We start from the raw sequence: 27,003 nt of genomic DNA, 5'->3' as shown, positions 1-27,003 counted from the left end.
TATGTAATATCAAGCCGTTTTTCATTTATTTATATTTCCTTAAATACAATTTTCCAAAATCATTTTAGCTTATAAAACAGTTCAACAAGATAGACATTCCTTACATTAGTATATTATTTATACTTTAACTACAATTAAACTAAAAATTAAAATGTAGAAATTACACAGCAACTTCATACAGTGTTTAGAGGAACACAAGAAAATTGCAAACTTTTTAGATAAAAGGTTTATGCCATGCTGGGCCATTCACTAAAAGATTTCCAATAGAAAGGAAGAGGAATATCCACATCCGTCTTTTTGTTTGAAACCCGTACGTACGGCTCTGTAAATGATGGCAATGACTTCATAAACGTAAGATAGCTCTTAAACAGGCTATTGATATGTGATTCTACAACCATGAGAAGATCGTTCAGATTTGAGTTGAGATTCTCCATGGATATTTCATTGTACAGCTCTTGGATTTTACTTTTGGCAAAGTCTCTGAGCTCAGACAAAGCTTTTTTAGCCTCCCGCATCCATTCACGAATCTTCTGTGTAACTTCTAAGCTCCCTGCCTCTTTGTAAATCCCATTGATGTGTGAGGAAATGTCCTCCAGTTTTTCAGTCCTGAGAGAGTTTAGGAACACTTCTGCCCTATGGATGTAATCCCTGACTAAGTTTAACATGTCCTGGAACATCTTCTCCAATTTGAAGTTATCCCATCTCTCTAATGCCTGCATGATCTCATTCTTTGCTGATTTCACGGCAAACCTTAGATCTTTCAAAATGTTCTTCCCACTAATAACCTTAGTGGTACCAGGAAGAGTAAATTCTACTTTGTTGATATTACCTGAAACGGAGTCAGCAATGGCTTCCATGAGACTAAAGAACCATGTAGTAGCTCTATCAGTTGCCTTTGAAATGGACTGCCTGGTCCTATTGTACAACTCTTCCCCGGTAAGCTTCTCCTCCAGACCTGGCAGGTGGAATTTTGTGTCCTTCAAGAACTTCATGGCAGCGTCCAAGAGAACCCGCATATTTGACTCATACTTCTGAAGGTATTCATTGGCGCTGCTGGAGAACCTTCTACTCAACTCTTGAAGATCCATCTGGGGAAGGTTCTCCAGTGTTCTCCTCCACCAATTTTTACCCCGTTGTCTGAGCTGTTCAACTGAGGTCTGTAAATCATCAATCATGCGCGGGATCTCCTGGTAAGCTCTGTCGATAACGTTGGAGAGTGCGTTCTTCAGTTTTAGGGCAGCACGGTTCAGGTCCATGCCAAGGTGATCAAAGTGGTACTGGTTGATAAACTTGTGAAGAGCTGCTATGATAGACGGAAGTCTGTCTTTAAGCCCATTAATCATGTCTGAGAGTCCATTGATATGATAACCAAACTGAACACTCAACTTCTCAGAGTTCTTCAAAGTCACCTTGACACTCATCAGGTCTGTGTCCTTGCCAGGAGTTGACTGGATAAACAAAGAGGACATTTTGTTACAATATGTAAGTAAGTTGTATAAATTGTTGCCAAAATATTATCACTCTCTTACCAAATATCTGCTGAACAGTTTCGCATAAAACTGAGATGGTGTCCTCCTAGTGAACTGGAACCCAATGAAGCCAGCTGCTGGTGAGGATATCGAGGATGTGATTCCATTGTTGTGCGACGCATAACGAAAGTTCATGTCAGCAAAGGTCTGGCTTGCAATGTCAATGCCCAGTGTATGACGTGAAGGACTGTAGTGTAAAAACACATTCACAGTAACATTAGTGTTGCAATTTTGCAATGCATAATGCACAACAAAGCCTATAAAACAGAAATTCAAGCGATTACCTGGAAACTGAAGACTCTTCACGTTTCATTCTACAGAAACAAAAAAAAAAATCATTCGAAAATTATGATAGGAGAATTTATAAATGTGTAGGTTTGAGAAATTGATGTGTTGTTCAGTTCCCTATCGTAGTCACTTCGAGTTACGTCAGAAGTGACGGAGATTGGGGGTTTCGCATAGAAAGCCAATCCTCTTCGAGTATTAAAACACGAGCCAATGGCATGCAATGCCTTGGGGCTGCGGAAATTTGCATAGCGTACTCCGCCCTACTCCGTGAGTATAAAGGAGGAAGTGAACGCAACCGCAGTATGTTTTCGCTTCGGAGCCAAGAGAACCTCTTCACTCCTGAAAGCACTGTTCAAGACTCTTCGAGACGAGCGTCCTCTTCAGTGTTGGTGTGACGGCGGTACCCAGCGAGATTCTGCATCGCCTGCGATCTGAGCAGTGGTCTGCCAGACTTTGCGCTTCTCCCTGGTCGCTTCAGCGCTGAAAGAGTGAATTTCCTCCTCTCATTGAAAGAGCTGCACGCGCACGTCTTTTTAAAGACGGTTCGCCCGTGCTCTTCTGGGTGTGATTGATTTCTGTCGTCATCTGATGGTCACGATCGCTGCTTTGTATGCCTGGGCATTTCAGCATGCAGCAGCAGCGTTCGTGGATGACTCATTTTCCTTCTGTGGGAACATGACCATCTCTACACTGAGGTCGAGACTCAATGATCTCACTTGAGTGAGAGTCCCGGTCCCCCCCGCTCGATCGGTTTCCTCCATAGGGGGCCCGTCGACCCGGGGACCTGGTGATTTACGGTGATGGTGTGGATAAGCCCCGACGATTTCTCGGGCCACACCTCCCGCCTCAGTGCGAGAGCCAGCGAGCGTTAGTTCGATTCAGTCGGTTGCTTCTTCGGTGGCACCGGCTGCTTCGGGCAGCGCTCCAGATGATGATGCGATGTCGATCACAGCATCACTAGGCGGGCTTGACTCCTCGGGAAGTGAGGATGCGGCCGCGTTGCCTCCCTCGGGAGCGTCAGCGCCGCCGTGTCTGATCCCGCGATGATGGCCGTGCTATCTCGGGCGTCCGTGAGCATCGGGTGGGGGTGGAACTCCGCCCCTCCCCGATCTCTCGCGGCTGAATAATTGGTTTTTGGGTAACGCTGCCGCCTTACGGCCACGGCCAACCCCAATTTCCTTTTTTCCCCGAGTTGCATGCGGAACTGACACGCACTATAAAAAAAAAAAAATAAATAAAAAAAAAAAAAAAAAGAGCGTGCTTAGTTCCCCGCCCTTCCTCCCCTCGGCGATGCGGCTGTCTGTGGGTACGCTGGGGCTCCCCCGGTCAACCGGCGGTTGCTCTCAGATGCCCCTCCAAAGCCTATGGGTTCTCGTCGTCTATGGCGGCGCGATTCTGTAGAGCGGCGGGACAGGCAGCCTCCGCCCTGCATATGATGAGCACCTACAAAGCTAGCTGCTCAGGAATGTGCACGAGGAGGTGACGGACCAAGCGAGCTGCGAGCCTGTCGCCTACCTTGTCCTTAAACGGGTCACGGAGGCGGTCGCTCGCTCCCTTGGTCAGGTGATGCCCACCGCTGTGGTCCAGGAGCATCATAATGTTCGGCGGTGCGGTCCAGGACTTTGCCCAGCACTTCTCGACCGCCTAGGAGCAGACGAAGGCGGTTTCTCTGCCCCGGCGGCCAGCTGCTGCCTCCAACCAGCCGTCGGCTCGGACGCCTCCGCCAGCTCGCCGCCGAGGACGCCCCCCTGCGGCTCCCTTCCCTCCCACGCGGCCCCAGCAGCAGCCTTCAGCCGGTTCGCGTCGCGGAGGAGGCCACAGGTAAGCGTCCCAAGAAAAGAGCCCCCCTCAGGCCGCGTGCCCCGCTAGATGCCAGGCGAAGCGATGTTCCTGAGGCGGGCCGCTCAGTGATAGTGTCATGGTTTTTCTCAGGAGGCAGTGGCAGGGCCCCTCCTTCCCCGGTGGAGGGCCGGTGGAGAATCTTTTGTTCTGGCTAGCTCCCTGAGCTGGTTGAGGAAAAGCTGACACTGTCATTGAGCACACAGACTGGAATGAGCGCGCACGACGTCCAGTGCGTCGCCCCGTTCATTCCTCTCTGTCTCGGAGGGCGCGGAAGGGTGCGTGTGTCGTCCCCGGGCTACGCCAATCCCTTCCCCCTCTGTCGCCAGACCCCCGGCAGAACAGACCCCCGTGGAACGCTCTGCCTTCCCTGGTCTCTTCTGTCGGGGAGCGGGTTTCGACGGTGCATCCGGACGGGGTAACTCCTGCACGCATGCCGGTCGACCCGCCTCGCTGCCCCTCCGGGGGGACGTCTGTGGTTCGCATGACCCCGTTGGCTCACTTCCTGGAAGCCTGGCTAGCGCTTCCCGGGGTTCCCGCTGGGTCATCAGAACGATCGGATTCGGCTACGCGATTCAGTTCGCACGGTCTCTTCCCCGCTTCAGGGGAGTTCGCTCCACGATGGTTGGTGGCAATGCCCCAGTCTTGAGAGCGGAGATTGCGACCCTGCTGGCGAAGGGTGCAATCGAGACGGTCCCTCCAGCCGAGGTGAGGTCCGGGCTTTACAGCCCCTACTTCATTGTCCCCAAGAAAGACCGGTGGGTTACGACCGATCCTGGACCTGCGCATTTTGAACCGTTCTCTCCATCGACTACCGTTCAAAATGCTCACGGCCAAACGCATTTTCGAATGTGTTCGGTATCAGGATTGGTTTGCAGCGATCGACCTGAAGGACGCGTACTTCCATGGCTCCATTCTCCCTCGACACAGACCGTTTCTTCGGTTTGCCTTCGAGGGCCAGGCATACCAGTACGCCGTTCTCCCATTCGGGTTAGCTCTGTCCCCTCACGTCTTCACGAAGATCGTCGAGGCAGCCCTTGTTCCCCTTCGCGAACACGGGGTTCGCATCCTGAACTATCTCGACGACTGGCTGTTACTAGCACACTCTCGAGCTCAGGTTTGCGAACACAGAGACCTGGTGCTACGGCACCTAGCCCGTCTGGGCCTTCGGGTCAACCGGGAAAAGAGCAAACTTTGCCCCGTGCAGGGGATCTCTTTTCTCGGCATGGAGATAGACTCGGTCGCCATGTCCGCGCAGCTCACGAACGAGCGCGCGCACTCACTGCTGGCTTGTCTTCGACAGTTCGAGGGCAAGAGTGCGGTTCCACTGAAACTATTTCAGAGGCTCCTGGGGCATATGGCATCCGCGGCCGCGGCAACGCCGCTCGGTTTGCTTCATATGAGACCGCTTCAGCTGTGGCTTCGCGATCGAGTCCCGAGGTGGGCATGGCATCGCGGCTCGCTCCGAGTTCCAGTGACTCCGACGTGCCGCCGATCCTTCTTCCCGTGGTCGAACCTCAGCTTTTTACGGACAGGGTCCCTATTCAGCGAGTTTCCAGGCATCTCGTTGTCTCCACGGATGCGTCTACCACGGGTTGGGGTGCCATGTGCAATGGGCATGCAGCCGCCGGTTCCTGGACAGGAGCCCAGCGCCTCATGCACATCAATTGCCTCGAGCTGTTGGCAGTGCGGCTCGCCCGGCACCGCTTCCGAGCGTGCTCTAGGGCCAGCATGTGCTTGTCCGCTCAGACAACACTACGGCAGTAGCGTACATCAACCACCAGGGGGGGTCTACGCTCGCGCCGGTTGTCGCAGCTCGCCCGCCACCTCTTGATATGGAGTCAGAAGCACCTGAGGTCCTTTCGTGCAGTTACATTCCTGGAGACCGGAACCGGGCAGCCGCGAGCTGTCCCGGGCCCGTCCCATCTCCGGCGAATGGCGACTCCATCCCCAGTCGGTCCAGCTGATTTGGGACCTGTTCGGGGAGGCACAGTTAGACCTGTTCGCCTCTCGGGACTCGTCCCACTGCGCCCAGTTATTTTCTGACCCGCGGCTCTCTCGGCTCGGATGCGCTGGCGCACAGCTGGCCACGGGGCCCACGCAAGTGTGCGTTCCCCCAGTGAGCCTCCTTGCACGGGTGTTGTGCAAGATCAAGGAGGACGAGGAGCAGGTCTTGCTGGTAGCCCCCTACTGGCCCACCAAGACGTGGTTCTCCGAACTCTTGCTCCTCGCGACAGCACCTCCTTGGCCTATTCCTCTGAGACCGGACCTACTCTCTCAGAGACGGGGCACTCTGTGGCACCCTCGTCCCGATCTTGGAGGCTGCACGTATGGCTCCAGGACGGGACGAGGCAGGTTTGAGTTCGCTGCCACCTGTGGTGGCGGCAACCATCACTTCCGCAAGAGCGTCGTCCACGTGACACCTTTATGCGTTGAAGTGAAACCTCTTCGTCAATTGGTGTTCTTCTCGCTGAGAAGACCCCCGGAGATGTTCGATCGGAGTCATGCTTCCTTCCTGCAAGAGGGGTTGGAGCGCAGGCTGTCGCCCTCCACCCTTTGGATTATGTCGCGGCCATTGCCGCGTCTCATGATGCAGTGAAAGGTAAGTCTATGGGAAGCATGACCTGGTCATCAGGTTCCTGAGGGGAGTGAGGGGGCTAAATCCGCCTCCCTCCCCTCCTGCCCTCTGGGGACCTCTCAGTAGACCTGGGTGCTCTGTAGAGGCCTCCCCTGGAGCCTTTGCAGTCGGTAGAGTTTTTGCCCTGTCCTATGTGACAGCACTCCTGATTGCATTGGTATCCATCAGGAGAGTAAGGGACCTGCACGCACTCTCTGTTGACGAAGTGTGCCTGGAGTTCGGGCCGGCCTACTCTCACGTATTCCTGAGACCCCGGCCTGGATATATGCCCAAGGTTCCTACCACTCCCCTCCGGGACCTGGTGGTGAACCTGCAAGCGCTGCCCCTGGAGGAGGCAGACCCAGCCTTGGCACTGCTCTGTCCGGTACGTGCTCTCCGCACCTATGTCGACAGAACGCAGTGTTTCAGGACCTCAGACCAGCTCTTTGTCTGTCATGGGGGGAGCCAGAAGGGAAGGGCTCTCTCAAAGCAACGGCTGTCCCACTGGATAGTGGATGCCATTGCTTTGTCTTACCAGCAGCAAGGCCTTCCGTGCCCCTTGGTGTGACGGCCCATTCCACTCGGAGTGTAGCCTCCTCTTGGGCTTTAGCGCACGGCGCCTCGCTAACAGACATCTGCAGAGCTGCAGGCTGGGCGACACCCAACACCTTCGCCAGATTCTTAATCTGCGAATTGAGCCGGTATCCTCTCACGTACTCGTTTCGGCCAGTTCTGGATCCGCTCAGGTGTCTTCGCTTGCTCGCCACTCCACTCCCCGGACTGGATAAGTGCGATATTTCCTCAGTTCTTCCATTGAAGTCTTGAGTCCTCCAGCACCGACGATGCGGGCACCACTGCGTTGCTCTGGATGCTAGCTAGGTGCCTCCATGCGCACGGTTCCCCATGGTAACCGTCTCATGTGTATTATCCACTGTAAGCCTCTCTGAGCATGTGTCTTCCCTTGGCAAGCCATCTGCCACCCCTGGAGTTTAAATCAGTAGCCACCTGCGGTTGGTACTCCAGTGTTCCATATGCGTTCCTATGTGGCCATATGTGTATCCTTAAGTCCTCCCTTCGGTAGGCAGCTGGTAGCATGTCCCCTTCGGGATATGTTTCCCAGTGTACCTTGGTAATCCTGTGTCAAAGTCGGATCCCCAAAAAAAAAAAAAAAAAAAAAAAGAGGTAAGGCTCGGGGGTTCAGTCTTTCGCAGGGCACTGGAAGACAGCTTGAAGATGGCGTGATGGCACAGACCCCCAATCTCCGTCACTTCTGACGTAACTCGAAGTGACTACGATAGGGAACGTCTCGGTTACGTATGTAACCCTCGTTCCCTGAGTAGGGAACGGAGACGTTACGTCTCCCTGCCACTTCTGCTGTATCGCTGGGTAGAGGCCGAGTTCAGTCTTGGCTCCTCAGCGAAGACATACTGCGGTTGCGTTCACTTCCTCCTTTATACTCACGGAGTAGGGCGGAGTACGCTATGCAAATTTCCGCAGCCCCAAGGCATTGCATGCCATTGGCTCGTGTTTTAATACTCGAAGAGGATTGGCTTTCTATGCGAAACCCCCAATCTCCGTCACTTCTGACGTAACGTCTCCGTTCCCTACTCAGGGAACGAGGGTTACATACGTAACCGAGACGTTCTTACCTTAGATTCTGACTAAAATCATGCTTCCAGTTTATATTCACATCACGGTGGGTGAAGGTACTTTTTCCATCTAGACCCAGAGCTCCATTCTCAAAAATGATGGTGCCAATCACTAAAAATAAAATGTGAAATGGAAATATTGCACAATTGTTTACAGATCAATCATATATACACACAAAATATACATGGATATTTATTGGTTTGTTTAGAATTAATGTAAAAATATGTTTGTTAGAGTTATTATAAAGTGTTACTAAATATTAGTATGAAGTTCTATGAACTTGCAAAAGTCTTTAAAACTTACCATCCAAGTTATACTCCAGGAAAACCATGGTGGATGTGCAGGTGGACTTCACTGTGCAAACAATTCCTGACTCTGCGTTTTCTATATTTCCAGTCCATGTATTGTTGTAAACTGGGGTAGACATTTTGACAGTGGCTGACAGGGCACCAAAGGTTGGAATAAACACACCAGCAGGGAGATGGAGTGATATCTCTGGGACTTCAATTTTTTGTTCAGGGATGATAATAGTTGGCAATTCAAAATGATATAGTGTTTTTGTGATGTCGTCCAGACGTATTGGGTACTCACCAATATCAAATGATTTGGGTAGGTTAAATGGTGAGATGGTTATTTCATACTCTGGCAAACTGACAAACAGATGAGCCATTTTGTCTTTCAGATACTTAGTTTTAGCATTAATGCTTGGGATTTCCACTTTTGGAAAACCAGGCAAAATTATATCAAAGTCAGGTGTTCTGATCTCATTGGGGATTTCTAGATTTGTTAAATCAATGACAAAGGACGGCACATGAAGAGTGGTGAAAGGTACGGTAAACCCTGGAACAGCTATAACTGGGGGTATTGAGATATAATCAGGCAGGTCAGGCTTTTCGAATCGCATATCAACCCGTCTAATAATTTGTGGAATTTCTTTAAACCAATTCGGAATGCTCATTGTTGTTTGAGGGAAATTAAACGCCACGCCATTTTCAAACAATTTTGTTGGTAGCACAAACAGTGTTCCCTGCATACTCTTGGTGTATATCACAACAGTCGAAACATTGAGGAACTGCAATTGGTCAGTACCGGTGACCTCACCAAATTTAAATATGTCCCATAGACTCTCATGGTAGACTGGTAATTTGATTGACTTCAGGAATGCAACATTCCCCTCAACGGATTCAGACATTTCCAAGCGGATTTCAGATTGATCGTTTGATAGTGTCAGATCAGAGGAATGGATCAACGTTGCTAGTTGTTCCTTGCCACTCCAAAGTAATCTTTGCTTGTCTGAAGTGATGGAAAGATCTGCATTCTGCACTATGCCAGCATGACCGAGGTTACTCGGCTGTGATAAGTCAATATCAAGATTAGCTGAAAAAGTTGTCAATGGAACAAACTCAAGTGTCAACCTCACATTTTGCTTTCCGTTTGTTGAAAACGAAGCAATACTAGCTGCGTTAGTGCTTGTATAAGTCATAGTAGCATAAATACGCCGCAGAGTGGCCTCAAGAGCGAGGTCATTAGTGACGTCCATGTTCCAGGAACCAGCCTTTTGGTGGTAGACTTTAGAGGTTACATCAGTTTTCAGTGTGGAACGAAGACCATTGGCATTCACATAAAGAGTTGCTTCATTGTTCAAAGATCCAGCAAGATTTGCACATTCCATGATGGTTGCATCTGTTGTTCCTTTCCAAGTGCTCTCCAAAGAGAAATAGGATGACAGCGCCTCGAGAGCAAAATTGTGATCAATGCTTCCAGTGCCTTGCGTTTCGATTATGGGTAAATAATAAGTGTAGCTAACTTTGACATTAGAGGCTATATTTGGTTTCGACTTAGTATTGCCACGAACCACTTGATTTAGGTCCATCGTAAAAACTGGAAGCTTAATTTTAGCTTGGTTTGTTAAGGAAGCCTCCATATTCCTCTTTGTGAGGCTCACAGTGCTTTCATGAGTACATTCAGCACTCATATGTACCAAGGACAGGCTTGTGGCCATCTTCAGACCTCTCCTTTTATTGATTGTGGTACTACCGTCAAGTTTGGATTTTAGGACGTCAAACACGGATGTTGACGAGACATCAAACTTGATGACAATGTCAGACTGATTATACAGGCCACCATTGGCATTCAGAGTTATTATAGGAGATTTGATTGAGAACTCATAGGTCATATTTCCAAATGCAGGTATCATGATGTTATTCTGAATTTCTGGGATTGTAAATGTGGGTAGGGTCAAGTCTTGAAGCGTCTCAGGCACATGCAAGACTGGTAGCTCCAAAGATGGAAGCACAAGGGTGTATGATGGCACTGAAAACCCCATCAAAGGAACTTTAAAGCTTGGTGTGCTAACCTCCTTGGGTATGAAATAACTAAATGCGGGCAATTCGGCTCGGAAGGCTGAAACCTCAATATTTAGTATGGGTATGGTGTATCCAGGAACAGTGAAATATCTTGGCGGCTGGTTTGATGTGTCAATTTTGTACTTTTCATACTTAATTCTGGCTTTGTTGTAGGAATTGGTGAGGGCATCAAAAATGCGGTCTCGTCCGAGTTCAAAATGTAGACTCAAGATCTTGGCATTCTCATTGAATGCTTCGTAGATTGGCTTAAGGTTTAGATCAAATGTGTGCTTATCTGGGTTTTTCTGATACAAGAGCCTGAAATCAATGTCAAACGATTGCTGAGGAGTGGTCAAAAGATCTTTCAGACCATAATCTTCCCAAAGAGAAAACTCTTTGACTTTGGGTGTTTTCATATCCAGGTATGGGATCGTAATTTCTGGGATACTGAGTGGAACAGTCAAGAAGTCAAGATTGGCTTCACCATCAACAAAGGCATAAATTCCAGCTTCACTTTCACTGTTATCCAAAGTGAAGTTGTGTTTGTATTTGTACTGATTGAAGCGAGCCAGACTTACCCAAAAAGCATGTTGCTTATTGGAGTTCAAGGTAAATCCAAAGTCATCTTGAAGATCGATTTTTCCAGTCAGCTTAAGGGGCAAGATAATTTTAGAGTTGCCTTTATTTCTGCAATCAAGTGTGACCTCAAATGGTTGAGCCAGGAATGTGCATGCATTGGATATACTTCCACTCACTTTTCCAATAAGCTCAGCGTTATGTGAAATTCCTATTTCCATTCGGACATCCTCCATTTGAGCCTTTCCTTTAAGCGTCAAAATACTGCCCTTAATGAAAGGAGCCTCAGTCTCAGCCCTGGCATCAATAGTAATGTGACTCAGGATGACAGATTCTGCATTAACAGACTGCTTCATCTTAAGATTTCTGCTGTTCGTTTCTCCATCAAAATTGAGTTTTGCTGTGCCAGCGTTGACACTGAACTCCAAATTGCTCTTGTGTGTAATTTCATCAGAATAGTCATCAATGGACTTGATGGTCCTTGATGGACTTAATGGAGACCACTTCCCACTTCCCACTGTTGCAATAGTCACGGATATAATCCCTGATTCAAAGCGAGCCTCTGCTGTTTTGGTCATTATAGCCTGACTGGAAACATCTATGTTCGGTATGTTCAGATTATGCGTGTAAGTTGTGTCCATATTTGCAGATATTCCATTTTTTAAAGTAATGCCTACATTGTTAATTAGATCAGCTGTGTATACATGAGTGCTGATTTTAGCAGCTGACTTGACTGTTGCTTCTGCTGAAGGACCACTTAAGAGAACAGAAGCCTCATGGTCAACGTTAAGGGCCATGTGACTAACTTTCACAGTCTCACTAATAACCATTTTTCTCAATTTTGGAGCTTCAATTTGAAGCATTGCATCCAGAGTATAGTCAAGGAATTCAAGGCTTGACTTTCCCATTGAGTTCAGAGTAGCTTTAAACTGTGGGGATTTGGGTGTTCTTGTTGTGTTCTCGAGAGCTGCTGATGTCATCAATGTATAATGAGGAGAATCTACTTTGAATTCTCCATAAAGTTTCCCGAAAGCTGGTAGACATGGTTCAAATGGAATTTCAGGGATTTTGACTTCGGGGATTGTCAACATAGTGATCTCAAAACTATCCAGTTTTAGTTTAGGAAGAGTGATCTCTGGGAATTTGATCTCTGATAGAGTGATCTCTGAGAAAGTAAAATCAGGCAAGTCGGAAAGATAAAGAGCTCGCAAGTTCCCGAAGATGGCTTCAGGGTCCACTTCTGGCATTTCTATTTGGCGAATTGTGTCAATGAAGTCAATAATGCTCTGCTTGATTTTCTCAAAGTCAACTGTGATGGAAGGAAGACTGAACAGGTCCAGGATAGTGAATCCTGGTATAGCTATCTTAGCTGGAATTGTAATATCATGTATCCTTGCCATTTTAATCTTAAAGGCAGGAACCTCCAGAGTTGTGAATGGAATAATAAAGGTGTGTACGTCAATTTCTGCCGTCTTTAGAGCATCGAGAACTCCCTCCACAGCTTGAGAAATTTGATTGAGTAGCTTCTTATCTTCAACCATCTTCTTAATTTCATCAATGAGTTTTATGAAATGTGATGAGATGTATTCGATCATATTGACATAAGAACCACTCGCCCTTTCCAAGTAAACCAAGATTTCATCTCTGATGTCCATGTCACTGACTCTCTGCCTAACATCTGCGAGAATGTCTTGGATCTTCAGTTTTATGTCTTTATATAGAGTAGTGTGAATTACATCTATAATATTCCTGCAAACTTCAGCTATCCTTGTATTTTTCATTTTCTCCAAATAATCAATAACCGTCACCTGCATCTCTTTTATAAACTCCCTGGATGCTTCTATTTTTAGTGGGATTTCATAAACTTCATTTATCTGCTTGTTAATATAATTGACTATGTTCTTTACTTTTTCATTTAGATCATCAACAAATGTGTTGTAATCAAAACTTCTTAATGTCTTTATAATCAAGAGAATGTGCTCATTTAAATTATCTATAATCTGTTTGAAATCCATCAGCTTTAACAGAGAAGCAATTCTATCCAAGACCTCCATAACCTTATCCGAGATGTACTCAAACTGGATAGATTTTAGAGTATCCACTACAGCCTGCACTAGCTCTTGGATTCTGTACTGCTTGACTAATATAATGGCCTGCTCCACAAAAACTTCAATTTTCTTGTCAATTTCATACCTTAAAATAAGCTCCTGTGCATTTAAGTAAACTCTATTGATCTTCTCTGGAACTTCGTACTCCTCTATCCAGTTGACAATGACATCCTTTGCAGAATCCAACACTCTCTCAATGTCTTCATATGGAATTTGATCAGATAGTTCTTCCACATATTCAGTCAAATCAAATGAGATTATATAGTCTCTCAGACCTTCAAATAACATCTTAATGTCAAATGTCTCAATAATCTTCCTCAGTTCGCTCAGCTTTTCCTGAAGTTTGGTTTTAATTTCATATTTTGTATCCAGCTGTTTTAACCAAGCCACACTGCTGTCCTGCAGCTTTTGTAAATCGATCTGCCTTATTATATCTTCAATACCATCAATGCCTCTGATGATTGTTTTGGTTATATCATATTTCTCATCAAAAGCTTTAAGTTCATCTTCAATCTGCTTCAAAAATTCAGAGACAGAATTGGCCCACGATCCGCTCTCAATGCCATCTTTGATTTGAATCATCAGATCCCGAATTCTGGTTGCTAAATCAATAATTTTCTTTTTAGAAGCCTCCTTAAATTCCTCAGCATATGCATCAAGGTCATCTATTGATACAGTGTAGTCATGTATGAAGGAAATCAGCTGGTTCTTGACATTGTTGACTTTGTTTTCCAGGTCCATGTCCACTATAATGTCATTTACTTTTTGAGGGAGCTCATCCAATTTGTTTCTGAACCGACCTATCAAACCATTGATGTCTAAACTGTTGAGGTAGTTTTGGAGGGATTCGAATTTATGAAGAATTGCATTTTTCATACTTTCAAAGGCAGCAGGGAAGCTCTCGATAAATGGAAAATAAATGATGTGACAGTCGCTGTTCTTATCGTACTTGACAAACCCAGAAGCACTAAACTTTTGATTGTCTAATTGAATATCACTAGATATTGTTTCAGTGTTCAAAAGATTAGTTTGAAGCACTCCGGAAAACTGGACCCCTATCTCATTTTCTTTGTTGTAAATATTGACATCTTGGTTGTATGCATGGTTATTTAGCTTTGACTTAAACTTCCATTCCACAGACTGTTCATTTGGTATCAGAAAGCCCTCAATCTTGTTTTCAATGTGCGTTTCAGCTGACTCTCCGTTTAAGAGCATGTGTACAACAGAAGCTCTGCATTCATGGGACTTAGCAATGGCCAATGGTTCCGCTTTCAAGAGGAACTTACTGTAGAGCTGACCACTGTGCTTGCCATAAAACTTCACAGTGCCATCGCTGTTCAAAATGGCATCGATTGTAAGGCTAAACGGCATGGCCATTGTGCGAATGTTATTTTCAAGACGTAAAGATTCACAATTTAATTGTGTCTTGCTGTTCATTACAGAAGATAGTCCAGCAAAATCCAAGTCGAAGTTGTTACTTATCTGGGCATCAAAGACTTTTCCTGTTGTATCACATTTTATGGTGCCTGCCAGCTCTGCATAAGTAAATTCACAGCTGTGCTTAATGTTATCCTCTTCCCCATACTTCCCACTGAGGCTTCCAGCTGCATCCATCTTAAATGCCTCCATCTTAAGGTGGCCGTCACCACTGAGTCCAAAATCAAAAATCTCAAGTTCGTTGTTTGCGCTTATCGATGTGATGAATGGCCTCATATTAATGTTAATGTCATGGTTGTAGGCTGCTCCATCACAGATGAAATTGTCCATTTTGGAGCGGTAAGCCAGGGTCCATAACGTTACAGTCAGGGTATGTGAGCACTCCGATCTCATTTTCTGTAAGGTACCCATCATAGTATTAGACAGACTCAGTCCTTGCTTATTAATACCAAAGTTTATGGTGTTTCTTGCAGTTCCATCGAAGACGTTTCCTTTGAAAACACTGGTCATATACACTTCTTTGTGTGATATCTTACCCTCTGCACTGAGCTCAACTGTATTATCCTGTGTTGATCCTTTTGATACAAGAGACATGGAGGCTCCATCGCTATCAATACCACCATTGAAGTTATTTTTAAAAGTCAAAGAAATTCCCTCAATGGTTGTCATGCAACTGGTGGACAAGCCATTTAATCCAAGAGTAAGTGTGCCTTTGTGTGTCCCACGCCCATATTCAAAATTCATCAAACCTTCTATGTTCATTTCAAGGCCATTGCTGTCTAGGGATCCAGTTAGGAGGGAATATGCACGATGTGTTGCTTCATCTACCTGGGATTCAACTTTCAGTCTGGCATCTTCACCCGTGGCATCAAGTTCAGCTTTACAGCGGAGCACTTTTCCAAGTGCAGTCATGCTACCATCTGACTTCACAGACAACTGGCCTTTCTTGTGCTTTAATTCTGCCACGTGCTTCAGAACATCATTTTGCACATTTGTTTTGGACAAAAGCGACAGCTCTCCATTGACGTAGGATCCTTTGATCACATTCTCACCTTGGATGATTGAGGAGTCAAACTTTAATGTGGACTCTCCTTTTCCTTCTCTTTTGAGCATATTGTAGATATAAGATTGGCTAAGGGTGGAGTTGGCATAGAGAGAGCCCACCTTGATAAATCCATCAAAGTTTCCATCTCCAATGACTTCATCACTCGTGGAAACTGACTGAGCCGAATAATACACAGAGGTATCCAGACCAAGTGGACTAGATGCTTTAATCCTGTAGTTGGTCCTACCACTGATTTTATCAGCCATACTCATAGTTTCAAAGGCACTCAGGCTGGCGTCAAGTAAACAATGACTGATGGATCCATTTACTAAGTACTTCAGAGTATCATCGATTTTACCAGTGATCATGCCCATACCTATGAGAAGAGAAAAAAAATAGATATTTAATAAATAATGAACAAATAATTTAATAAAATGTTATAAGTATAATAATAAGTCTCAAAGAAGACAATAGAAGTAAAACGAATTCAAATAAACTGAAGATGTCATTTTGACAGTCATCTTTGGGCCAGATTTACTAAACACGCAAAATAAAGAACAAAGATGCTTTGTTGAGCTTCATCTGATCAGGAAATGGAAATCATGGTTATCATTTCCATAATAACCAATGCAATCTACCAAGAGTAGCGCAAATTAGAGTCTGGTGGTAAATAATGACGCAAATACCAGAATATTGGCAAGTGCAAACCTTAGTAAATTACTTTGCATGATTCAACACTCTCCTCCCATGAGTTTTGCATTTGAAAGGGAAAGTCCAACAAATGCATATACAATAAGCTCAGCTGCAAAAATAACTGTGTCCACGCCTTTTCAGTGCTAATTTTTCACTGCACGTCTTTAGTAAATCCTTACAGTAGTTTTTGAATGACAAACGAGGGTTTGCGCTGATGCAAGCTGTTAGTAAATCTGTCCCTTTGTGATGAGTTTAGATGACTTAAATACCTTCAATTTTGTATGACAGGGGTGTCACAGGGCAGCTGGCCATCACTTTGTACTTAGCAATGTAACTGGGAACGTCAACAGTGTTGTTTCCCCCTAAGATGGAACCCTCCCAGTCATAAAAGTTGCTGTTCATCTTGACAGAAACCTCTCCTACACCTAACATGGGTAAGGAGAAGTCCAAAGCACGGGGAATTGTGAATGATGGAATCTTATAGTTGTTCTCAGGAATATCTAGGCCAATGAAAGGAATTTGAATCTGTGGGAATGTTAGGGTGGGAGGGATGTTCAGTTCAGCAGATGACTTTCCTCCAAGGAGAAGAGGAAGTGAAATGGAGATTCTGCCTTTGTTGAACTGGTATCTCATCAGTGAATCACTGAACATAACAAAAAACATGAAGAGAATTTTCTTTAAGCTCAATATCAATGTATATAATATACAAGCATATAAACAGTACCAGTCTAAAATTTGACACACATCACTATATTTTCATTATATTATATAAAAATGTAATGATATTTGTTTTTATTTAAAAAAAAGTAACAAATAGCGGCACTCACGATTTAATATATATTTTTTCCGGCAAAGATGGCAAAATGAGCTCTGGGGTGCTTCTTTTGCTCCTCTGTATGTTCACGAATGAACTGCCTGCCGCCAATTTATCCAGCCAAATATTAACTGCCTTGGGACAGAAGGACTAATTATAAAATGTTCATCTTCAGCAAAGCCATTAAAATATTAAAATGGTAAAATACATGCAATTAAGACAAATCTCAAGTTTGATTTGATGCACTTACCTCTAACCCTTTTGAAACAATGTGACGAAGTTTCATGTCAGTCTTGGTGACTTTCTGGTCAAGGATATCATCAATACTTGCCTGCAGCTGGCTACGGTACTCCTCCATGTTTGGGAAAAGTTTCTCAACTTCTGAGTTTATATCTGACTTCATTTCAAGTTCAACTTTATTATTATCTGCAAAGTCAACAAGAAATCATTAAAAACTCAATGACAAATTCATTCTAGGAGCGCTTGCTAGCAATATGTGCTTCATTACCATATCGGAGTATGGCTTTCTGCACAGATGTTGTCTCCGGCATGTTTAAGGCTGTTTCAAGCTGCAATATGAGCCCATTATTATTCTTTAAGGTGGCAGTGGCAGAGGTGTCCACCTGTAGTGCTGGCACTGCCAACTGAAGCTCAATCAGACCATCCCTCATAGACTCAAGCCTTCTCAGAAACACACACATATCCAGATTAGTATCAAATGACACTTCCCATATCAGTACTGTATGTCATGTTAAAATAAAAGTCTCTATGCAGTGCTCCAATATTTTACAACACTCAGTGTTTACTAAATAATATTTTTAAAACTAATTGTTTATACTGTACCTGGCATGCCCAACTAGTGAAAGCTGTGGGATGTCTTTGTTAGTTACATCAATTGTAATACCACGCATCTTTTTTCCTTTAGCGCTGCTATCTGTAACTGCCAACTTGATGCCAGCTTCAAGGTCATAATCAGGGATCTGAAGGTCAGTGGTGAGGAGGTTCTTATTGCGATTGTATTTCACAACTGCTGTGGCTTCGGTTGGTTCAGCACCTTAAAAATTAGAAGAACTTATTTTTTAGACCGATTTCACCTTCATATATACTTGACAGCTTACACATTGAAATGCAAGCAATCTTAACCAAATAAATACATTTTTTAATTTTCATAAACTGTTTTTATAAGTGGTTTTTAAAAAGCACACGATTTCTTGAGCTGCGATACTTTCAATTAAATAGCATATAAGGATATATTTCAAATAGAAATCTTTTGTAACATTATAAATGTCTCTCTAATGTCACTTTTGATCAACTTAATGCGTTCTTGCTGAATATATGTATTCATTTCTTTCATGAAAAATTTTACTAACCCAAATCTTTTGAATAGTAGTGTATCTTTTAAAAATAACTTTTGACAATATTTATCACATGCATATTCTGTAGATATAAACAAATTAAAGCCGCAAAAATTAAACGCATTAATAAATGTTAGAAATAAAATACGAAAGAAGTGATGTCATTCAAATTGTTTGATAACTTACTCTCAGCCTTAAGAACAATTTTCACAGAGTCAACTTTATGGCGCCCCTCTTTTCCCTCCCTCAGCAATGCATAGGCAATCGTTGCCGTGTACTCAGGCACTTCTCCTGTAGGATGAAGCTCCAGAGCAAGCCTGGAAAGAAAGTTATTCCTGTTACTAAGATTTTTAAGAGCATACACCATGGAAGTAAATATGTTGTTTGCTTATGTACATTCACTTGTTTCTCACCTTGTCTCTCCTGTGAGAGGATAGTATGGGGCATTATTGGTTAAACTAGCATTTGAATAGCGCAAAATAGTGCAGTAATTCATCCCAGGAAAAATGGGATTACACTCTGTTGAGTCAGTCCTGTCCTCTACCATGGAGGGGACAATCTTAGTCTGAGTGGAGGTCACTGAAAGCAACTTGTTACTGTTGTGGAAGATAAAAAAGAAACATGTTTTTCTGTTCCATTTGAATCTTTAATATAATTCAGTAATACAGAAAAAAGTGATCCTTGAGTATAAGTATGTAAAAGTATAAATGCATAGTAAAAAATCATCTGATAAGAAACAATAAATGAAGGATACTGAGAGTTTAGATGGCCTACCTGATGCTGAAGAGCTGGATGTTTCCCTGTGGTGCAGGGATGGAAAGCTTGATCTGACTGTCACTTATAGTGACCTTGGCATTAATAGCACTTTCATGGTACATGTTTGTGTGTGTCTCAATCCCAGCTACCACAAATTCTGGGATATAAACACCCATTTGGGTAACAAACTCCATTCCCACAGACGGCATGAATGAAAGCTGTTGCTGTGAATAAAAAGAGAAAAAAATGAATCATTTACTACTTAATTGTGACATGACAAAATGTACACTAGTGAGAAAGATTACCATCATGCGGTCAATGGTCATGCCTCCTTTGACTCCAGGTGCCAGAACTCCAGATAGGGAAAACTTCAGTGGAAAACCGGCACTTGTAGGTAGTGTAAAGGCCTTGTCCAGGAACATATAGTGGACAAAAACCTCATTCTCTAAGCTAGATATCAGCTTTCCCATTAACTGTAATAGCAAGAGAATAACACACTTAAATTTACAGTTATATTTTGTTGTTGAAGACTGAGATTTTTATGGCAATGCATTTAGGATACCATACTTTCAAAGTCTATGAATAACACTTACATTCACAGACATCGACTTAAATGTGTCTGTGTACAGTTTAATGTACTGAATGATATGATTGAGCTCATTGGTCTTCAAGTATCCCAGTTCTGCTCCCATAAACCGTAGGTAGGCCAGGCCTTTAGGAGCATCTTCGATCTGCTCAAGGCGTTTTTTGAACTCTGAGAGGTATTCTTCCATATTCCTCATGATGTCTTGAGGGACCTTAAGGGAGAAGATATTTTAAGCATTATGTTTTATTTAGATGGATTTTCGTGAAACACTTAAAAGATTTGAGATAGAATAGATTTTTAGATATTTACCTGTCTTTTCATCCTTTCACCTCTTAGTGGGGAAATCCACTTATCCAAAACCTGTTTGATGGGATGTGGAATCTTGTCACTGGCCCAGTACATAGCTTTTGAGATTGTATCAGGGAAGAAACCATTTTCACCAAAAAGAACTTCAATGGCTGGCTCAAAACCTTCACCTTCAAGGCCAATCTGTGAAAGAAGTGATCACATGCATTAATAAAAATGGAAAATATAGGCACACAAAAATATCAAGCCTTTTTAAAATATTTATTTTATGATAAACTTATACAGTACCTCCAGTATTTCTGGACTGAAATTGTCAAGTGTGGTGGCTAACATGACTTCTCTGGGCATGTAATTGGCAGAATCAAAAATCATGTTGCTTTCTACAGAGCCAACCAAAGGGACTTCAATTTTGTAGTTACGTGAGAACTTTGTGTAGTCCATAGCATTAAAGCTTGCATCCCCTTGTACAGCTTTAAGAATGTAGTCCTTTGCTCTAAACATAGACAAAAAAAATAAATAAATACACACACACATATACATCTATATATATATGTATATACGTATATATCACGGATGCACAATATATGATTGCCATATCAGTCATATCGGACCAATATTATAGTTTTTTCTAATAGTTATAATATAAGTTATATAAGTTATAATTATCAGATGTGTAACTAACAGATACTAACAATTGTGGATTATCAATTGGATATCAATTGTGGATGCATTTTATATAACCTAACACTCACTTCAAGTTTATCTTTAAAAACACTAATGATTTAATAACACTGTTAAATGCAATTTATGTTATGATGCCTAAATTCTTTTAGCATTTAAAACAACTGATTTTAGTTTAGAGTGTTTTATAATTCATTTATGAATACAAAATAATATCGAATTTTAAGTTATCTGCAATAATGTTAAAATAATTATAAAGCATTTTAATATTGGTGCATTGCTAAAAATGATTAAAAGTATGAAGACTAGGGTTATCTTATAAAAAAGTATTTATTTTGTCTGAGGAAAAGAATTGAGAATTTGTCCTCAAAAGGTAAGATCTTTAATCTTAATACAACATGGCCAAAACTTCAAACACTTTTGAACATTCATTGTGCTACATCCTGAGCACATTTTCTGCTTCTGCTTCCAAAGAAAACATCAAGACAAATCATTTTGAACTAGAAGGCCATAGTAATAAACACATTTAGTATTTGAAATATTAGTGTACATACGTGCTCAGGTTTGGATCTTCTGATTCCAATAAGTTGGTGATATGGGAGGAGACAAAGCTCTTAACCTGTTCATTTTGCTCACTCTTAAGTGTTCTCAGCACCTTATTTGCTACCTCAGGGTTCCTCATGAGCATCAGATATGCTGCAATGCGTTTTTGTGCTGGTGCCTGTGTATTCTCATACTGTTGTATTAGGGCACTTCTCACCTAGTAACAACAAATCAAAATATCAAATGCTTTAGAATGAATCCAGATCATCCTGTTTTTCACTTTAAAATAAAGTACTAAACTGATTTTATTTGAGTAACTGATGCATCATTTGACAACTGGAATGAGGATAATCTAAATGCTGTAAATCTTAACAAGAGTTGATTTACATCTGAATTCATTTCCATGAGTCGGAAAGCCTGGATAGCTGCTTTTTGTACTGGCAGAGAAGCGTATGTCTGGCCCATGCAATTTAGGAGAGAAGACTTCAGAGATGGGAATCTCTCCATGTACTTTCCCATGACACCAATAACCTGTACAATAAATACTTTGGTTAATATTGAGACATTTGTGTTCATTATATGCATCAGATGGATGGATAGAGAGTTAGATGTACCCTTAATGTAAGGAAAGTGCTGTCTTCATCTCCAGAGCAATCACCTAGCATGAACTCCATGAATTCAGCTACTTCCTCCACTTCAGGTGTTGACGTTGCTTGGTCTTGAGGAAGTCTGGTGCAAAATATACATTTATCCATTAAAATTCCATTTAAAATCAAAAAATCTTTACCTACACTAACTGAAAAGCTAACTGAGCAAACATCGCTGACACTTACTGTTTCACAGTGTTGGCAAGAGCATACATGATGGCTTTGCTTGGCTTGTTTTGGGCCATGCTCAGCATGTCTCTAACCCTCTGAGGGCTGGACTGGGGTAAGAGACTCAAAGCATAAACTATAGCATCCACCTCTCTGGGCGACTCATCAGAAGTCCTGAGGATCTGCATGATGGCACTGGTACATTCATTGGTTCCACACTGGAAAAGTGTCTGCCATGTAAGCCACTCTGAGATCTTCATCATCTCCTCAGCAGCTCCTGAAAGCGTTTCATTTTTCAACCCACGGACTTCAGACACCAACCTGTGGAAGAGGCTGGCTCTCTGTTGACTCTTTCCTGAGCTGCTAAGAGTATTTAGCTCTCTCACTGTGGCAAGCACATCATCCTTTGACTGAACAGGAAGCTTGTCCTCCACCTCCTCAAAAAAGAGCTTCTTCTTAAGAGTGTCTGTTAAGAAGAAAAAGAGAGAGGGAGATTGTTTATTTATTCATATTATCACACCTCTATACCTCTCAAAATCATGTAAAATACAAAGTAAAACAAACTATTTTACATTCTTACAGCTTTAGGCTACTCACCATCTTTACTGAAATATCTGCTGTTAATTTTCACTGAATCCTGTAGGGTTAGACTCTGTTTCACTTCTGAGGAGATACCATACTGCCCCCTGTAGGAGAAATTATAACATTGATTATTACGTTACCATTATATAGGTTATACCAGGTTTGACATCAATTATGATGTCATCATCCTTTTTTGTCACAAAACTAATCACAATGCAGCTACTTTAAATGTGCGCATTTTCAAATTGCGAAAATGAGTTTAGAGATCCAAGTAAAAAATGACTTCCTGTGAATAACGATTTAAATTTACTTTCATAAAGCAATAATACAATAATAATAATAATAATAATAATAATATAACACTTATTGGGGATGTTAGCAAAATATTCTTACATTTGGAACGACACAAGGATGAGTATTACTAATTATAATAAAAAAGCAACACCAAGTAACTTTTCCTGTGTGGTCGCCCTACAGGTTGGAAACGGAATTGTCCATTATCGCTGTCGTAAATAATTTAGCCTACCACAGCCTACTTTCGCACGCACACTCGTTGTTTATCCAGCACCAGCTGGATATGGATATTGGAATGAACGATGTCTACAGACAAGGTAGAGTATGTTGCATGATTTCATAAAAGTATGATGTATTGCGACATCAGAAACGAAGAAAAAACAACAACAATGACTATTGTAATGCTTAACGTAAAGTAAGTCAAATTTGTAGTTTTCTTATGTCTCATTAGAACTACAGAAATGCGACCCGATACGTAGCATGGTTATAGCAGATATAGGACCGCAAAGCAAATCCAGAAGTGCCTTTCACCCTGTTACGACTTAATGAACCACTGAAACGATTTTGGAAACATTATTTTAAGGTAAAAAAATCTTACTTAGTGTTGCTTTAACAACAGAATTTTCAATTTTTGGGTGAAGTATCCATTTCTGATCAGGTCAGTAACCAGGCATCCAAAACAAAGCCTTTATCGGAAGAGAATACGCACTCATGTGAGAATGGGATGAAGATATGCTTTTCTGTACACTGGGCTTCAGTCATGTGCTTTCTCCTGTTGTCAAACTGATAGTTGCAAGTCTGAGTGCTGCTGATTAGCTTGGACATAAGACCATTCTGCAAAAGTAATTTCAGTTAAGTTGTATGAGTAGAATTTTTGACTGAGATGAATATGAAAGAATGGATATTGAAAGAAATAAGCCATGTGTGTTCTACCAGGCCAGGCAAGACAGACAGGGGGCTGGTGGGGAGACTGTGAGGTGAGAAATGGCTGCAGTCCGACAGATCTCTGACTACAGTGACATCTGTGTCAATGTCCTTCCGTGAGTTGACCGTGACATCAGTCTTGCACATGCCATGGACTGTGCTCTTAAAATGTAAGAACAGAGAAGAAGTTTCAGACTTTTGATCCCCACAGTATATAAGTGTATTTTACATGTGACAAAAATACAATGCATGAAAAATTAATTGTGTAAACAGCATTTGTGTGTCTACTCTAATTCTTTGTTTTAATCTCACCATTTTTTTATTGTGTTCTTCCTCCAGGACTGGCACGAGAAGAGCAGAGATGATTCCTCTTTTGATGTTCAAAATGTTTTCTGGCTCGTCCTTCTCTGGATAAATGGAAACACTGGTGACCTGTTCCACCACAAAATTCAGAGGGTTCCTAGAAAGGGGTATTAAACAGCATTATTGAGTAAAATATGATACTGAACAAAAATGAAAGAACTAGTGGTATTTTCTCTATTTAAGAGGAGGAATATCCAAAATATTACTGGTTGCTCCACATACTTCTCCATGGCAACCTGGAAGGCTTCAGCTCCAGCAGCCTGTCTGTAAACAGGTTGACCCTGAGCATTGATGACAGACACCTCGCTCAGGATGCATTCTGTTGTGTGAAGGACAAAGCTGCACGTCTGTGGGACCTCAATTTCAACCTGATGGTGGACAGAGAAATATACATTACATTTAAGATTTAATTTAAAAAAAGAAACGTACTCAGTTACTAACTTGACCTCGGTTCCCTGAGATAACAGGAACGAGTACTGCATCGCTAGACACAATGGGAAAACTCCCCTTTCTCTGATTACTGAAGATTGTAGAATAACGCAGTGAAACTGAATCAATGGCTGAGCAATAGAGCTGCACTAACCTATTGTGAGAATGCCTGCTGAAATAGGCCATAATCGGCTAGTTGGAGTGGCTTGAAGGGAGGGCCCTTGAAGGCCCTGAGTGCTATAGACAGGTCCCATGAAGGAATCGTGAGAGGGTGGGCGGGTTTAGCCTCCAAGACCCCATGAGAAAACGAACTTCCAGGTTGTGCTTGCCTACGGACTGGCCGGCCACACGAGAGTGGAAAGCAGCTATGGCCACAACATAGATGAGCGTGAAGGGTGCGACCCTTATCCAGCAGCATCTGAAGAAACGACAGTACGACAGAACGACAGAGGCGCAGAATCAAGCCTTATCTAAGGCCGGGACCGTGGCGCTTCGGAAATGGGTATCATTTGGCAGAGTGGGAATGCTGTTGAGGCTCAGGCTCTGGTTTGGGCTGAGCGGCTGGAGGCGTAGGTTTTGCGGGCTGCTGAGTCGGCACAATCTCCTGGTGCCTTGAAGCAGCTGCAGACCTGGAGGGGTTGGGCAGGAAGTGTCCCAACTTATATAGAGGGATAGATCCGCCCATTTAAGCTGGCTCTGGAGGGCTTTCTCCCCATAGGTTTGTGCAGCTCTGCTGCTCAGTCATTGATTCAGTTTCACTGAGTTATTCTATTATCTTCAGTAATCTGAGAAAAATTAGTTTTCCCATTGTGTCTAGCAACGCAGTACAAGTGAACCGTATCAAAAGGGAGCCAATATTTTTTTTCAGCTAGGATGCATTATAATGAGTAAAATGGTAAATGGACTGCATTTATATACAGTGGCGCTTTTACAGACCCAATGGCCACCAAAGCACCATATTGCCTTACATTCCCCCATTCATTAATACACATGTCAGCAGCTGGGTTAGGTGTCTTGCTCATGGATGCCTCAACTCTTGGTCAGGTGGAACCGGGGATTCATTGAACCACCAACCTTCCAGTTTGTAGACAACCTAAATGAACCACTGAGCCACTGCCACTGATTGTGAAGTGATAGTATGGAGATTTATAATATTACAAACATTAGCTGAAATATGTCTCTGTCTATATATATATATATATATATATATATAGCAATTTAAGTTTTAATAATAATGATTCACAATATTACTGTTTTTACTGTATTCTTAATAAAGATAAATGCAGCCTTGGAGAAAAAAAACCTTACCAACCCTAATTTATTTCAGCGGTAGTTTATCCTTATCCTTATATAAAAAAAGGTTTTTAAGGGTATATTAAGGATTTTTTTTTTTGTACCTGACAGGAGATCTTTGGCCCATTCCTGAGGTTAGCTGTACCCGTCACCCCATTTTTGCTCTCGGCTGTATACTGATAAACGTATTTCCTGAGGTTTTTGAACCTTGCAGACACTTGAAAAGAAAAAAAAGCATTCAATATTGTCATTATAATGTCAGTGATAACAAATTATTTCACAATTGCCTGGTTTAACATGCTTAGTGTTTATGATGACTTCTGCAGTATTTCAGAGTCAGTTCTGTAATCAGATGAACGTAAGACCTTTGGACCATTTGCTGACAGAGTGGCACCTCTCTGATTCAATATTCTTGACACAAACACATGTAACATGTACCAGGGTTCAGTGCTGCTATCTTCTGCAGCCGATAGTAACACAGTTGGTCAGACTAAAGAAACATATCCTGATTGGTAGCAGATAGAATAATATATGTCACAACTAACAAACTAAGATAATCAGCATGTTGTGTATTGGTTCCTTCTTACATGGGCATATGGATGGTTGTTCTTCCCCACTGTCTTCCTCAACTACCTCAGCATTTGCTTCTACAGAGACAGATAAAGAGTAGTAGCTGAAGAAATTAAATCAACTTTATATTTAGCAAAGGACAGCAAATCTTTGTAAACAATAACTAGAGTTCTTCTAGAAAGGAGGACAGAAAAACAGATCAAATTTAAATGTAAAAACAGTGAACAATCTCTAGACTTCAATTCAAACACTGGACAGCAATATATTAAACTTTGTATAATTTGTTATTTTATAATTACTAGAAATTTGAGTAAGAAAAAGACCTAATAATACAAATAATAATAATAGGATATAAAAATCTGGCAAATAGGTGTAATTGTTAAAATGGGGGAAGATGTAGATAGCACAAACATAGATGTATAGTAAAAAATTACCAAAGAGTAATAAATAAAAATCTTACCTGTAAATATATGTGCACTGAGGAGGAGTAATAGACACAACTTAGTGTCCATCTTTATGGTCACTAAAAACTCTTTCTTTCTTTGTTTTTTTCACTTACTTCTCT

General features: G+C 42.6%; 1 protein-coding gene across 1 annotated transcript; it reads right to left on the bottom strand.

The window, feature by feature from the left end:
* Positions 1-27,003, bottom strand: apoba (apolipoprotein Ba). The gene is made up of 29 exons (XM_039668956.2): positions 26,899-27,003; positions 26,456-26,515; positions 25,973-26,085; positions 24,369-24,514; positions 24,096-24,243; positions 23,793-23,945; positions 23,569-23,693; positions 22,581-22,669; positions 22,002-22,449; positions 21,783-21,897; positions 21,556-21,699; positions 21,180-21,385; positions 20,233-20,437; positions 19,948-20,127; positions 19,646-19,849; positions 19,358-19,525; positions 19,071-19,276; positions 18,710-18,892; positions 18,483-18,613; positions 17,785-17,995; positions 17,450-17,622; positions 17,192-17,367; positions 16,955-17,076; positions 16,397-16,770; positions 8,227-15,810; positions 7,923-8,034; positions 1,814-1,843; positions 1,530-1,716; positions 1-1,448 (listed from the first exon to the last, which is right to left on the bottom strand). Exons 1-29 carry the CDS (start codon positions 26,948-26,950, stop codon positions 228-230), a joined length of 13,266 nt encoding a protein of 4,421 aa, XP_039524890.2. The 5' UTR covers positions 26,951-27,003; the 3' UTR covers positions 1-227.

This window comes from Pimephales promelas, chromosome 15 (assembly GCF_988280905.1).
Source record: "Pimephales promelas chromosome 15, fPimPro1.hap1.1, whole genome shotgun sequence".
Classification (NCBI taxonomy): domain Eukaryota; kingdom Metazoa; phylum Chordata; class Actinopteri; order Cypriniformes; family Leuciscidae; genus Pimephales; species Pimephales promelas.
This window is presented reverse-complemented; position numbering and strand designations above follow the sequence as displayed.

Bases quoted from the DNA above. Each gene is read 5' to 3' on its own strand.
- apoba (XM_039668956.2), bottom strand. From the start codon at position 26,950: ATGGACACTAAGTTGTGTCTATTACTCCTCCTCAGTGCACATATATTT. The intron at 24,244-24,368 runs GTATGTGGAGCA...ACCCCTTTCTAG, and splicing joins TTCCAGGTTGCCATGGAGAA to GAACCCTCTGAATTTTGTGG. The intron at 18,893-19,070 runs GTAGGCCATCTA...CTTCCACAACAG, and splicing joins ATCCAGCTCTTCAGCATCAG to TAACAAGTTGCTTTCAGTGA.